General features: G+C 41.7%; 1 protein-coding gene across 1 annotated transcript in view; it reads left to right on the top strand.

The window, feature by feature from the left end:
• Nucleotides 1-16632, top strand: part of LOC311510969 (complement component receptor 1-like protein) — a 103261-nt gene that overhangs the window by 2855 nt on the left and 83774 nt on the right. Inside the window, exons 4-9 of the mRNA XM_084611136.1 lie at nt 421-520; nt 8520-8602; nt 9620-9814; nt 9967-10161; nt 10314-10508; nt 10661-10855. Coding sequence (XP_084467262.1) covers nt 421-520; nt 8520-8602; nt 9620-9814; nt 9967-10161; nt 10314-10508; nt 10661-10855 — 963 coding nt within the window. The remainder of the gene's footprint in view (nt 1-420; nt 521-8519; nt 8603-9619; nt 9815-9966; nt 10162-10313; nt 10509-10660; nt 10856-16632) is intronic.

Below are 16632 nucleotides of genomic sequence, written 5' to 3'. Positions count from 1 at the left end.
GCTGTGGTAAATGTCTGTTTTAAAATGGAAAGCAGGGCTGAGATATTTACCAGTATAATCAGAAGTGTTCCTTGCATCTTTCTTTGTGGCTCCCTGAACATGCGTTGATCTGTATGTGGAGATGCTGAATTTCTGATAGTGTGTTCTTTATGGTAATAAGTTTCTTCTGCTGGAGGAGAACATCGCAAGTAATTTGTTGTGAGAGGCAGTGGGAATCTCTGCCACTGAAGTTGATAAAGTGATATGATTAGACATTTAATGTAAATAGAATATCCACAGTTAAATGAAATAGGATTTAAAAAAGAGACATGATACTGAACTAGCCAGATCATTGATCTGACATTGCCCTATTCTCTTCTAAATATCTTAGGGGGGTTTCCAACATTATAACGTGCTAATATTAATCATGTTCTTTACTAGGAAAATCTTGTGGTGTTCCAGAAAGCCCAGAACATGGCAGACTTGTTGATGCAACAAATAACCGGTTTGGTGCAAAAGTAAACATAATTTGTGACGATGGGTGAGTGTTAGACAACCGGTGCTGATTAATTCACAGAACTTATCTTGGTGTAGAACTTCTGGTGACCACTGGAAAATTAAGACTAGAGAGTGTGGTCTAACTTTCAAAACTTATTCTGAACAGGTGCTACAGCTGTGCAGGCCTGGCCTGGGGTACCCGGTTAAAAAGTAGAACCTTCAAACTAAGTTGGCCAAGTGTAGTTCATGATCCCTCCCTCCTGCCCTCTCTTGAAAGATTAAGTTGAGAAGAAGAAGGAACAGCTATGGTGTGGAAAATATTGGGTGATGTGCTCAGTTCATGTTGTTTTATGTATGGGGTTGTGGGAAGTAAGACGTGGTTGAACATGACAGTGATTTAACAGCTGATGACTCTGTCAAGGCCCCATTTGGTTGCTAGGAGCCATCATGGAATGTTGGTTCAAATTCCAGCAATTGGGTGAGGACCTTTGGAAGGGAGAATTGAGAAGTGGGTTTTTCTGGGACTTGGCAGGCGATCAGAGAGGATTCTCAAGATGCCAGAGACTAATTCTTGGGAGACTATAGGAGTCCAGGCTATTGAGAACGAGAAGTTGAGACCGAGTTCGAAGGACAAGGGACCCAGTAGCTTGAGAGAAGAAAGTCTGAATTGTCATCTGTAAAAAAAACATTCTCTCTGCTTGAGAGGGCACCTCTGGTTGAACAGTAAATGAGTTCATGTAATTAATAAAGTAAGAGCTTGTTAAACAAGTATGGAGTGGAACTATGGTGATTGGTATTCCTGCCGTGGCCTTCAAAGAGCATCTACTATATTTATTAGCTCCTGGGAACCGGGTCCTTGGAATATGGGAGCAGAGTGAGAGGTGACACAGTATAAAACTTCCATGTGCAAAGTTTGGTGGTAGCAGCAGTTATCCAAGGTGAGGGTGTGGAAAACCTGGCATCGTGACATAGAGTATCATGAGTTTTGCTTCAGTTTGTTTGAGTAGTTATTTTAAGAAGCTACTGTGGTATATGGTGAGTTGTAGCATCATTAGATTGTGGAAGTACTTTCTGGACTTGAAACAGTTGAACAGATTGTCTTTTACTGGCATGAAATACATGATACAAGCATGATTATCGTGATTAAAATTAATATGGGTTTGTTAGATTCTCTGTGAGTTCTCAGAGTTCTCTTCAAGCCCCACAGATTGAGAGACAGAGAATGCCCTTCCCCATAGGTTAGCCATTAACCTTCTTTCCTGCTGTTATAATGATGACAACTAGCTGTTTAATAGTGCTTTTATCAGCTATCAAAGAAAGTCAGTATCATTATACCTATTTTACAGCTGGAGCTATTGAAGTACAGAGGGGAAATAACTTGCCCAAGGTCATGCACAGACCAGAGGCAGAACCAAGAATGGAATCCAAATCTCCTGAGTCCCAGTCCAGTTCTTTAGCCTTTAGGCAATACTTCTTCTGAATTTCATCCACAAGAACGTCCAAGCTATTGCTATGTTCATCATTTTCCCATGCAGTAGCACACAGGGACTGCACACTGTGGAATTGTGTCTGCCAGTGAAGGCTTTGGACCTTTTAAAATGCTCAGGTTGTGAAACAGTGGCAGCAGGGGGACAGCCCTTGGCCAGCTGTCTCCTCGCCCAATCATTGCTGTCAGGAAAGGTTGTCTTTGGTTGTTACGTTTTAAGTTAGAAGAAAAGTGGTGGCCACTTGCCCATAAATGATGTTTGTGTCCATCCTTTTTGGTCCCTGCCTTCATACCAGACTGGTGAAAGAACCAGAAGAAACCAGTTTTAATAGGTAAATCCTCATCTGGTCCTCTAAATCTCCTTTCTAAAACTCTAGCATAGAAGGCCACGACCTGTAGCCTACAGTGTTAAAAGGTAAAACGTAGTGAAAACCAAGTGACTTCATTGCCAGTATTCAATACTTCCTGGCCAGAAATTAGCTAGACATTTAGCTAAATGGTGTTGGCAATGGAGCACTGTTGACTGTGGTAGAATACCAGATGTAAAATAGGAGGAGGAGTGGTGGAATTTAGCAGTCTGAGCCAAGGACTCCCACCTCCATTTATATGGTGAAGGTGTAGCATCCTAATGGCACACCTCTTGAACACTGGTTTCAGAGTAACAGCCGTGTTAGTCTGTATTCGCAAAAAGAAAAGGAGTACTTGTGGCACCTTAGAGACTAACCAATTTATTTGAGCATGAGCTTTCGTGAGCTACAGCTCACTTCATCAGATGCGTGCCGTGGAAACTGCAGCAGACTTTATTTATACACAGAGAATATGAAAAAATACCTCCTCCCACCCCACTGTCCTGCTGGTAGTAGCTTATCTAAAGTGATCATCAGGTGGGCCATTTCCAGCACAAATCCAGGTTTTCTCACCCTCCACCCCCCCACACAAATTCACTCTCCTGCTGGTGATAGCCCATCCAAAGTGACAACTCTTTACACAATGTGCATGATAATAAAGTTGGGCCATTTCCTGCACAAATCCAGGTTCTCTCACCCCCCTCCCAAAAACCACACACACAAACTCACTATCCTGCTGGTAATAGCTCATCCAAAGTGACCATTCTCCCTACAATGTGCATAATTAAGGTGGGCCATTTCCAGCACAAATCCAGGTTTTCTCACCCTCCACCACCCCACACAAATTCACTCTCCTGCTGGTGATAGCCCATCCAAAGTGACAACTCTTTACACAATGTGCATGACAATCAAGTTGGGCTATTTCCTGCACAAATCCAGGTTCTCACACATCCCCCCCACCCCCATACACACACAAACTCACTCTCCTGCTGGTAATAGCTCATCCAAACTGACCACTCTCCAAGTTTAAATCCAAGTTAAACCAGAACATCTGGGGGGGGGGGGGTAGGAAAAAACAAGAGGAAATAGGCTACCTTGCATAATGACTTAGCCACTCCCAGTCTCTATTTAAGCCTAAATTAATAGTATCCAATTTGCAAATGAATTCCAATTCAGCAGTTTCTCGCTGGAGTCTGGATTTGAAGTTTTTTTGTTTTAAGATAGCGACCTTCATGTCTGTGATTGCGTGACCAGAGAGATTGAAGTGTTCTCCGACTGGTTTACGAATGTTATAATTCTTGACATCTGATTTGTGTCCATTTATTCTTTTACGTAGAGACTGTCCAGTTTGACCAATGTACATGGCAGAGGGGCATTGCTGGCACATGACGGCATGTATCACATTGGTGGATGTGCAGGTATACGAGCCTCTGATAGTGTGGCTGATGTTATTAGGCCCTGTGATGGTGTCCCCTGAATAGATATGTGGGCACAATTGGCAACGGGCTTTGTTGCAAGGATAAGTTCCTGGGTTAGTGGTTCTGTTGTGTGGTATGTGGTTGTTGGTGAGTATTTGCTTCAGGTTGCAGGGCTGTCTGTAGGCAAGGACTGGCCTGTCTCCCAAGATTTGTGAGAGTGTTGGGTCATCCTTCAGGATAGGTTGTAGATCCTTAATAATGCGTTGGAGGGGTTTTAGTTGGGGGCTGAAGGTGACGGCTAGTGGCGTTCTGTTATTTTCTTTGTTAGGCCTGTCCTGTAGTAGGTAACTTCTGGGAACTCTTCTGGCTCTATCAATCTGTTTCTTTACTTCAGCAGGTGGGTATTGTAGTTGTAAGAAAGCTTGACAGAGATCTTGTAGGTGTTTGTCTCTGTCTGAGGGGTTGGAGCAAATGCGGTTGTATCGCAGAGCTTGGCTGCAGACGATGGATCGTGTGGTGTGGTCAGGGTGAAAGCTGGAGGCATGCAGGTAGGAATAGCGGTCAGTAGGTTTCCGGTATAGGGTGGTGTTTATGTGACCATTGTTTATTAGCACTGTAGTGTCCAGGAAGTGGATCTCTTGTGTGGACTGGACTAGGCTGAGGTTGGTGGTGGGATGGAAATTGTTGAAATCGTGGTGGAATTCCTCAAGGGCTTCTTTTCCATGGGTCCAGATGATGAAGATGTCATCAATATAGCGCAAGTAGAGTAGGGGCTTTAGGGGACGAGAGCTGAGGAAGCGTTGTTCTAAATCAGCCATAAAAATGTTGGCATACTGTGGGGCCATAGGTTGTTTTTTTATGAGAGTATCCATTTTTGAGAGCTCATTCTTAATCTTTCCCTGTTTGCTGTAGAGGATGTTGATCAGGTGATTCCGCAGTTTCTTTGAGAGTGTGTGGCACAAGCTGTCAGCATAGTCTGTGTGGTATGTAGATTGTAATGGATTTTTTACCTTCAGTCCTTTTGGTACGATGTCCATCTGTTTGCATTTGGAAAGGAAGATGATGTCTGTCTGTATCTGTACAAGTTTTTTCATGCAGTTGATAGATTTCCACTCCATACGGCTAAATGCAGTGCCATAAAAAACCAACCTTCCACACAAACTTCCTCGTGGCTGGATTTTACTAAAACTAGACAAGCCATTTACAACGCACACTTTGCTTCTCTACAAAAGAAAAAGGACACTAAACTTTCTAAACTACTACATGCTACAAGGGGCCACAGCAATGGTTCCCTCAACCCACCTAGCAATATTGTTAACCTATCCAACTATAATCTCAGCCCAGCAGAAGCAGCTGTTCTATCTCGGGGCTTGTCCTTCTGCCCCTCCACCCCCACGAACATGATACAGTTCTGTGGTGACCTAGAATCCTATTTTCGACGTCTCCGACTCAAGGAATATTTCCAAAATACCTCTGAACAACATACTAATCCACAGAGACCTCCCTACCAACACTACAGAAAGAGGGATTCTAGGTGGACTCCTCCTGAAGGTCGAAACAGCAGACTGGACTTCTACATAGAGTGCTTCCGCCGACGTGCACGGGCTGAAATTGTGGAAAAGCAGCATCACTTGCCCCATAACCTCAGCCGTGCAGAACACAATGCCATCCACAGCCTCAGAAACAACTCTGACATCATAATCAAAAAGGCTGACAAAGGAGGTGCTGTTGTCATCATGAATAGGTCGGAATATGAACAAGAGGCTGCTCGGCAGCTCTCCAACACGAGTTTCTACAAGCCATTACCCTATGATCCCACTGAGAGTTACCAAAAGCAACTACAGCATTTGCTCAAGAAACTTCCTGAAAAAGCACAAGATCAAATCCGCACAGACACACCCCTGGAACCCCGACCTGGGATATTCTATCTACTACCCAAGATCCATAAACCTGGAAATCCTGGGCGCCCCATCATCTCAGGCATTGGCACCCTGACAGCAGGATTGTCTGGCTATGTAGACTCCCTCCTCAGGCCCTACGCTACCAGCACTCCCAGCTACCTTCGAGACACCACTGACTTCCTAAGGAAACTTCAATCCATCGGTGATCTTCCTGATAACACCATCCTGGCCACTATGGATGTAGAAGCCCTCTACACCAACATTCCACACAAAGATGGACTACAAACCGTCAGGAACACTATCCCCGATAATGTCACGGCTAACCTGGTGGCTGAACTTTGTGACTTTGTGCTTACCCATAACTATTTCACATTTGGGGACAATGTATACCTTCAGATCAGCGGCACTGCTATGGGTACCCGCATGGCCCCACGGTATGCCAACATTTTTATGGCTGATTTAGAACAACGCTTCCTCAGCTCTCGTCCCCTAATACCCCTACTCTACTTGCGCTACATTGATGACATCTTCATCATCTGGACCCATGGAAAAGAAGCCCTTGAGGAATTCCACCATGATTTCAACAATTTCCATCCCACCATCAACCTTAGCCTGGACCAGTCCACACAAGAGATCCACTTCCTGGACACTACAGTGCTAATAAACAATGGTCACATAAACACCACCCTATACCGGAAACCTACTGACCGCTATTCCTACCTGCATGCCTCCAGCTTTCACCCTGACCACACCACACGATCCATCGTCTGCAGCCAAGCTCTGCGATACAACCGCATTTGCTCCAACCCCTCAGACAGAGACAAACACCTACAAGATCTCTGTCAAGCTTTCTTACAACTACAATACCCACCTGCTGAAGTAAAGAAACAGATTGATAGAGCCAGAAGAGTTCCCAGAAGTTACCTACTACAGGACAGGCCTAACAAAGAAAATAACAGAACGCCACTAGCCGTCACCTTCAGCCCCCAACTAAAACCCCTCCAACGCATTATTAAGGATCTACAACCTATCCTGAAGGATGACCCAACACTCTCACAAATCTTGGGAGACAGGCCAGTCCTTGCCTACAGACAGCCCCGCAACCTGAAGCAAATACTCACCAACAACCACATACCACACAACAGAACCACTAACCCAGGAACTTATCCTTGCAACAAAGCCCGTTGCCAATTGTGCCCACATATCTATTCAGGGGACACCATCACAGGGCCTAATAACATCAGCCACACTATCAGAGGCTCGTATACCTGCACATCCACCAATGTGATACATGCCGTCATGTGCCAGCAATGCCCCTCTGCCATGTACATTGGTCAAACTGGACAGTCTCTACGTAAAAGAATAAATGGACACAAATCAGATGTCAAGAATTATAACATTCGTAAACCAGTCGGAGAACACTTCAATCTCTCTGGTCACGCAATCACAGACATGAAGGTCGCTATCTTAAAACAAAAAAACTTCAAATCCAGACTCCAGCGAGAAACTGCTGAATTGGAATTCATTTGCAAATTGGATACTATTAATTTAGGCTTAAATAGAGACTGGGAGTGGCTATTTCCTCTTGTTTTTTCCTACCCCCCCCCCCAGATGTTCTGGTTTAACTTGGATTTAAACTTGGAGAGTGGTCAGTTTGGATGAGCTATTACCAGCAGGAGAGTGAGTTTGTGTGTGTATGGGGGTGGGGGGGATGTGAGAAAACCTGGATTTGTGCTGGAAATGGCCCACCTTAATTATGCACATTGTAGGGAGAATGGTCACTTTGGATGAGCTATTACCAGCAGGATAGTGAGTTTGTGTGTGTGGTTTTTGGGAGGGGGGTGAGGGGGTGAGAGAACCTAGATTTGTGCAGGAAATGGCCCACCTTGATTATCATGCACATTGTGAAGAGAGTTGTCACTTTGGATGGGCTATCACCAGCAGGAGAGTGAATTTGTGTGGGGGGGTGGAGGGTGAGAAAACCTGGATTTGTGCTGGAAATGGCCCACCTGATGATCACTTTAGATAAGCTATTACCAGCAGGACAGTGGAGTGGGAGGAGGTATTTTTTCATATTCTCTGTGTATAAATAAAGTCTGCTGCAGTTTCCACGGCATGCATCTGATGAAGTGAGCTGTAGCTCACGAAAGCTCATGCTCAAATAAATTGGTGCCACAAGTACTCCTTTTCTTCTCTTGAACACTGTACTGCAGATTGGAACTTGGAGGTGAGACATTCTCCTACTCACAAGTCCAGACCCCTTTGATTCCTGTGAAAACTTTTTGAGAAGATGAACAGTCTAAAAACTGCTAGTTCACTTGACATGCTTCAAATTCAGGAACTGGTTTAAGAACTTCTTCCACCTGCTGGAGATGCAAGAAATGAGAAGCACTAAAATGATACTTAGAGGGGAAAGACCTATTTGTTTCACTTGTTAAAGGTTTAACAAAGATATCACTCAGAAATTCAAAGCATCTGGTTAGTATAGACTTTAAGATGAAAACTTTCTCCTGTAAACTTGGTCTCTACAATCTTATATGCACCGATTTGCTTGTTCTAAATTCGCTTTAATAACTCGGGATTGCTACTCAGCATTGCTTGGTTACAGTGATCATGCTGGTTCTTCCAGAGCAGGAATCACTCTACTCAGTAGTTAATGCCTTCTTTTACTGGCAGAAAGAACCCATTTCTCAAATTTCTGGACTACTAAAGGTTTCAGAGTAGCAGCCGTGTTAGTCTGTATTCGCGAAAAGAAAAGGAGTACTTGTGGCATCTTAGAGATTAACCAATTTATTTGAGCATGAGCTTTCATGAGCTACAGCTCACTTCATCAGACTATTAGAGGAGAACTTAGAGAACTAAGAAACTTTTTTTTCTTTCTTTTCTTTAGATACAAAGTAAGTGGGCGACATTTCATCCAGTGTTTGCTTAACAGAGATCGAGTTGAATGGAGTAAACTTCCAACTTGCCAATGTAAGACAATCACCATGGTTTTAAGAAGAGCTTGTGACTGGATGATGATGCAGAAATACCCCATTAGAGAGCTTTCATCTGTCTTTAATCTTATTTAATTTGGATTATAAGCAAATCTTGTAGATATTGTTGGGAGTGGAGAGACCGGCTGAAAATGTATGAGGGTCCATCATGGTGCTGATGCCTTTTGTAGAATTAACACTTCAAACAAACACAGCCCCATAGGTCCCCTCCTTCCCTTCAAATGGTTCTCCTGGCACCATCACCTGGTCAGAGTTTAGCTGGTCTAATGTCACCTAATCGTTACTATATGCAGAATACTGGGATGGTGAGGTTTGGTCAGTTTCTCACTCTTCATTAAGCAATCTCTTCCTCCTTGGAAGTCTGTCATCCTATGTTTTTTTTAATTTAGTGTAATTCCTACTTGTTCTGTTCTCCTCTTTTCCTGTCCAAAAATCCTGGACTCCACACTCGTAATCTGAGACTATTTGGGGGTGAAACCCAATATTAAAACCTCTTCCCAATTTATTTGCTTTAATTGTTTTTGTCCTTTTGGACACTACCTGAGGTGGGTCTGTCAATCTGGCTATTGCCGCCTGGTCTAGAACCAGATGAGAGAAGAAATGTCCTAATTTAAGCTTTCTGCTTCTGGCATTTGTAGGAGCGCAACATTGTCCTTCAAGGATGTCAGTCAAGGAGCCCCAGCTCCTTATCTCTGTTGTTCGAGGGGTGTGTATGTTCTGATACGGCTGTCTCCTGGGGGTTCTTTCATAGGGTCAAAATCTGCTAGAAGAAAGGAGTTGGCTTGAAGAAAAACTTGATAGCAGAAAGCCCTCAGACTCTGAGGGAGGTAATGCCTCACATTATGTTACAATACTGTGCTAATTACATTTTCAAATAGCTAAATGGTTTTTCCCTTTTAGGGGAGATCATAGACAAAGGTTTACTTATTATTTTCAATTCATCTCTAACTGAAATGTGCATTCATATTCATGATGCTATTCTCTTTTCCTGCAGCGATTACTTGTTCTGCTCCTCCTAATATTACCAATGGGATGCACAATGGCAATCATCTGGAAAGCTTTGACTATAACACATCAGTAACGTACAAATGTGACCCTAATTTCTCACTTACTGGAGAGGCCTCCTTTCACTGTACAACTAAAGATAACATCAATGGAGTCTGGAATGGGTCTGCCCCTGAATGCAAAGGTGACTGCCTGTTTTCATCTTCCTCTTGTTCTACTTTCTCCCACCAGATAAAACAATATTTTGATTGCTAGGCAAGGTTTACTTATTATTTTCAATTCATCTCTAACTGAAATGTGCATTCATATTCATGATGCTATTCTCTTTTCCTGCAGCGATTACTTGTTCTGCTCCTCCTAATATTACCAATGGGATGCACAATGGCAATCATCTGGAAAGCTTTGACTATAACACATCAGTAACGTACAAATGTGACCCTAATTTCTCACTTACTGGAGAGGCCTCCATTCACTGTACAACTAAAGATAACATCAATGGAGTCTGGAATGGGTCTGCCCCTGAATGCAAAGGTGACTGCCTGTTTTCATCTTCCTCTTGTTCTACTTTCTCCCACCAGATAAAACAATATTTTGATTGCTAGGCAAGGTTTACTTATTATTTTCAATTCATCTCTAACTGAAATGTGCATTCATATTCATGATGCTATTCTCTTTTCCTGCAGCGATTACTTGTTCTGCTCCTCCTAATATTACCAATGGGATGCACAATGGCAATCATCTGGAAAGCTTTGACTATAACACATCAGTAACGTACAAATGTGACCCTAATTTCTCACTTACTGGAGAGGCCTCCATTCACTGTACAACTAAAGATAACATCAATGGAGTCTGGAATGGGTCTGCCCCTGAATGCAAAGGTGACTGCCTGTTTTCATCTTCCTCTTGTTCTACTTTCTCCCACCAGATAAAACAATATTTTGATTGCTAGGCAAGGTTTACTTATTATTTTCAATTCATCTCTAACTGAAATGTGCATTCATATTCATGATGCTATTCTCTTTTCCTGCAGCGATTACTTGTTCTGCTCCTCCTAATATTACCAATGGGATGCACAATGGCAATCATCTGGAAAGCTTTGACTATAACACATCAGTAACGTACAAATGTGACCCTAATTTCTCACTTACTGGAGAGGCCTCCATTCACTGTACAACTAAAGATAACATCAATGGAGTCTGGAATGGGTCTGCCCCTGAATGCAAAGGTGACTGCCTGTTTTCATCTTCCTCTTGTTCTACTTTCTCCCACCAGATAAAACAATATTTTGATTGCAAGGCATACCCATAAACATGAAGAAATTCAGTTAAGCGTTTAATCATTTAAATATATAACTTGTGGGAAACCTGGTTACTTTGAGAAACTTAATCCTTACAGTATGCTGACAATTCACATGAATCCAAGGAGGAAGAGTTAAGATTGCATAGGTAATCTTAATTTAATCATTTTCTAACTTCTGAGTGCTCACTTTGCAACTTGAATAACTTTTTTCTACTGTGGGTTTTATGTAACTTATGTAACTATGTAGCTTTTTATTAAAAAAAAAACCTATATATGAATGTAATACACTGTCCTCTGACTCCATGGTGTCATCAAGGTTTGACTCTTGAACCTACAGCATTGCAGCATATCACATAAGCTAATGAACTCATTTTAATAAGTGGCAGCAGGAGTAAACTGTTATCTGCGGACCAACCACTAGAGGAGGATGCACAATACACTAAAACAATGGGGTTTATATGAACGAGTATCCTTATTTTATGAGATCTGGGTTCTCTTCTTACCTCATGTAACTTTGATTCAGGGAGGATGCCTTGTTCAGTGATAACTTGGGGTTTGAAGGGCACAAGATTATTAACATCAGTCCGTGGAAAAAAATGAGTTGAATTCCTCATCTCCTGGTTCCCAACACAGTGCACCCTCTCCTCAGCCAAAGATGCGAGAGAGAATGAGGTGTAGTGCTGAGTTGCCCATGGCAAGAACTTGCAGAGAATTCTAACTGAAAACAGCATGTTCAGGGACTTCAGAAGTCACTCTAGCAAGTTCTGATGAGTAAAACTGAAGGGAAATGACACAAACTGTCAAAATCTAACTCATGGTGACAGCAAGAGGCACCACCCTGAGCCTTTCACATCCCTGCTGCAAACCATGGAACTGTTAGAGCTCTTGAAGAAAAAGAGAACTTTTGGAAAGGAAAGTGGTAGTCAGCTCAATGTAGGGGTTGCTATGGGCTTTCCCTAGAATATATGAATGGGATCCCAGCAGCAGTCTGCAGGGTAGCCCAACTGATAGTACATGGGCTCTCGCTGTGACAGTGTGCAAGTGGGGTAAGAATGTCTTGTCTCTAAAGATGCAGATTCCTAAACATTAGTTTGGCAAGCTCCTGGCTCTGAGTGGCCAGCTAGTGATGGGAGACTAATGTAATGTTCATAACTGCTTTTTCCTCTTCTTTTTGCCTTAGTCATAATTACCCAGGACAAACCCACAACTGTCCCTCCCGAAGGAGCAGAAGTAGCTGGTACTTCTTCAGGTAAATTGGAAGAACTTGGATTTATTAAAAGTCTAGAATTTTGGGTTCAAATTTCCACTTGAATAAAAATGAAATGTACAGTGTGAAGGTCATTTTAATTTCTATAATTCTGCTATTCACAGATGTAAAGATGATGATGCTCACTTAGTACTTGCCTAAAAACTTGACAGAGAGCTTGTTCATTTGCATGTTTACTCTGGCACTGATTACATCTTTTTTTCCCTGATAGCGTACTACCTTTCTTGATTTGTGAGCATTTGTATGTTTACTCAGATAGGCACATCAGAAGAAGGGTTTAGCAGCTTACAGCGAAGGTAGTGATGGATTCCCGCCCCAGCTAAATGGGTCCAGAATCATAAAAGCTCTCAACCTGCACTAATAAGAGAGGAAAGAACAGTCTAAAGAAGAAATTCACTTTACCCCAGTGAATGTACGGCTTAACCATAACCAAAACCATGTTCTGTCACGAGCTGTTGGCAGGTTTGGATGCTGGCAACCTAAGTGAAATGAGTCATAAGTGTCCATGCAAAAATTGGTCACTTGGTAGAGATGATTCTTTAAAGGCTGAAAGAGATTGCACTAGAAACAGACTAAGGATATTTAAAGTAACCACTATTAGACACTGTTGCCTATCAAGGGAGTATATTAGTGCAGATTTCACGTTTCCCCCCACACACACACACACACACACAAAGTATAAACATGTATTTTAGCTTGTTTTAGGTAGGTTCCATGTGAGTCAGGAATGGAGCTTTTGTTCTCTGGTTTTAGTTCAGTGGCAGGGAGAATAGAAAAGAGGTGCTGCTTGGCTTTGGGTTATTTGGGTAATTTCTGCCAAAAGCGAACTAAAAAGCTCTTGCTTCTAGTCAGTAATTTAGGAGGACCACAAGTACAAATTTGTTTCTAACTCAACTGGATTTCTTTTTATGTGGTGATGGTGTTTTTTTACCTCCTTTTCCCCCAACAACTAGTTTCATGCATGGTTTTTAAAATGTTTTTTGTTGGGCTTTATTTAAACTACAAAAACAACAACAAAACTTTAATGACCAAACTACATATTTCTGCCAACACTATGAAGCCTACAGTAATGATGAGCAATATGGGCATAAATGAATATGTACACTCCATTCTTCATATTAAAATTATTAACATTAAAGGTTATACATTTGTCTGCAATGTATTTTTTGAGAGTAAATAGGGATCAAAATTTCTAGGGGCCATTGAAAGGCCACTTCAGACTAACAATGAAGGTCAGGAGTGCTATTTTATTCTTTCATATGTTTCCCTTAAAATGTTAGTCTGAGCATTCCTTTAACATGAGTCTTATTTCTAAATACAAAACTCATTGACATCAGTGATTGTAGTTCTATGCAGTCTGTGACAAGGAATTAATTATCCATTCCGTATCTTCCACAGCTGTGGTTAGACAATAAATGATCTTACTCTAGTAAGGACAGCAAAAGTCTGTCTCTTGAAACAATCTATTTGGGTAATTGGAAATACAGATTACAGAACTCTTTATATCTGTGCTACCGGGTAACATAACACTAACCTATGATCATATGCTTGGGCAAAAATTGTAGTGTCTGGTCTAGACAACCTGAGTTTAATGATTCTGGCCTTTCTTAGCATTTTGGCAAACGTATGATTGGCCAGTGCAGGCTTGGTAAATGAGAGCCTAGAAGCATGTGTAAGAGAACCCTCAACATCCAGTGGTTCATATTATAGAAAACCTTTAAACCCAGACTGTGTCCTCCATTTGCACAATGGTTTTCCTGTTGGTATTACAAGGTACAAATGTGTACAATCCTTTGAAAAGCTGCTTTTCTTCATTACGAGGCTCTCTAGGGGTGAGATCGTGGTTTCCAACAGCTAATGATTATCCATTTTAGAATGTGGTGCTTATGTGAGTGCCTTAATTGTTCATTAATATCTGGTATAATCTAGGGTACTAAGTGTAGCTTCATATGCATGGATTGTGGATGAGTTCCTGTAGGTTATTGACATGAATTTGGTTTCATATTTTAGCTCACATTTTTTGTTTTTCTCTTTAGGGCTTGGCGTACGCATTGACGTAGGCATTGGCTCCGGTGTTGGTATTGGTAAGTAACTTAAAACTGAAAAAAATCATTTAATGCGCTAAAGCTGTGACGGTTTTAAGATCTGGAGTCAAGGCTAATGTTTTCCCCCTACTTAATTACTAAAGAGCCTGGGATTTAGGGTTCCTGAATTTCTCTGCCATTTCTAACATGCTGTGGTGCCATGTAAAAGCACTGCTATTCTCTGGAAAGACGCCTGTATTTCTACTCTCAGCTGTTTTCTCTGTCTGTAGGCATATTCGCAATATTTGCCTGAGCTAGGCGATCTGCTGTGATTCTATCTGAAATGTGTCTGCACAATATTGGGGAACAAAAGGGGAGGGAAGAATCTCATTTCCCTCTTTATCCCCAGGGAAATCAAGAAAAGGTTCACTTCTGAAGTTCTGTTTTGGGTGAGAATACTTCCTCACCACCTAGGACTGCATATGTATGTCTGGTGCCTACCAAAAATGGAAAGGGCAAAAGCTAGGAAGGGAAGTTGTACAAAGGTCCAAGAAATCGCTTTGTAGGTTAGATTTGAAAGTCTCATATTATACAGGAAATTAGAAGGCTGTTACTGAAATTCTTAGCAGCCAGAGTTAGTCAGCCTGCAGTGGTCTCCACATAACTGATCTTGAGTGTTGGGTCATCATGCTTGCCAGTTCAGAACACATTTCCCCCTTCTCTCCCAGAATTCCCACAGCTGATGTAGCTTAACCCTGGAGAGCAGACTGTTCCCTATGTATGCATCTGTTCATCACAGCACTTCAGCACATGCCTATGTCCCACGGAAGTCAAGAGGTGTTCGGTCACAGAGTAGCGCTGTCAAGGAGCAGATCATAAGACCACTGAGCATTTGGAGCTGTTACAAGCAGGGCTCTAGCACTTGCCTGATCAATGGAGACAGCGATCTCCTTCTGAGAATATGCCAACCCAAACCATTCTGTAGCCTACATCCCCACCCATCCCATGGCTCTAAGATGCAGCTGACCCAGTGTGTGCCGATCGGGGAAACTGTGCTCAAATCTCAATAGCAGAACTGAAACATGGTTTTAGTTAGCGCAGTGTGACCCCAAAGTAGACAGTTTGGTAGAAGTTTTCATTTTAAGGTTCAAGACTGAGAGAGAATCTGATGAATTTTGTAATTTTTATTTATCAGTTTAAAATATTATATCAATTGGGGAAGAAATCAAGCAAGCCATACTAGATATTGAACATACTACATTCTCTGACTCTTTGGTGGAGAACGTGAACACCTTGCAGGGGACTGAAGGGAAGAAGTTGAATTTAAGCTTGAACATCTTGGATGTGAAGTAGATTGAATACTGAGCGTTACTCTGAATGAGTTAGGAATCTAGACGCACCTTAAGCAGTACACAGAAGCATTAAAGACTTGATAAATTAGGAGATCCAACATCAGAATCTCTTTCTGGATTTGGGTAGAGAGTTCTTGTGATTTTTGATCTGGTGTATGAGAGGGGCTTATTTATCATCATAAGGAAAAAAATTGTGTCCTATGATACAAATAATCCGTCAGTGACGATGAGAGCAAGTTCCAGAACTGTGGAGATTCATAATTGTCTTTTAGCAAAATGTTACAGTTTATTTAACTTTGTTTCTAAATTGCTCTTCTTTTTGTTTTTGTTTTTTTTAAAGTAGTTCTTGTTGCAGTTGCTGCAATTATACCTTTGGCCATTTTGAAGAATAATAGGTAAGCCAGTCCAAGATACAAGTATTTCCTTTTTGAGATTTACTCTGCCTGTTTAGACGACTTAGACTTTTCTTGCACGTAGCTGATGTCAGAAAAAATAATGTGTATGGTACTCTGAAAATTGCAATAAGATGTGGCACTAAAGGGATGGCATTTAGTCACTAAATGAAGGCGGTGTCTAGAATTACGTCTCTAAAATTTATCACGAGCAAAAATGTAGATGTTTTTATAAAGCAACTTAAATGGACTGCTTTCTCCACTAACCCTGTTATTTCACCTAATGCTTGTTGGATACTCCCAGGAAAATCTGTTCTTTACTAAAGAACACTAGTATCAAAAGGGCTGCTTGCCTTTGTCCTGAATGTTTGTTAATAGATAACTATGTTTGTCTATCGTATTTGCATTTGCTGGAAAATAAGCATTTTGTATTATACAGAAATCAGTAATGTATTGTGAGAAAATCAGTCGATTGAATCGTAACTGTTTAGAATAGAACGATGTCAATTGCTTTATACTCTTACAGCTTAAGTCATTTGCTAAACAAAATAATAACACTACTTTGCAATACAATAGGGAAGTTTAACCCATGCTTCGCATTGACTTGTGGGGGAACGGACATGCAGATTTTTTTGCATCCTGTCGGAATCTGCTTCAGGGCATCAAAC

The sequence above is a fragment of the Lepidochelys olivacea genome (assembly GCF_965140295.1).
Source record: "Lepidochelys olivacea isolate rLepOli2 genome assembly, chromosome: 21".
Lineage (NCBI taxonomy): Eukaryota > Metazoa > Chordata > Testudines > Cheloniidae > Lepidochelys > Lepidochelys olivacea.
The sequence above is the reverse complement of the archived record's forward strand: the minus strand, read 5'-3'. Positions and strand labels throughout refer to the sequence as shown.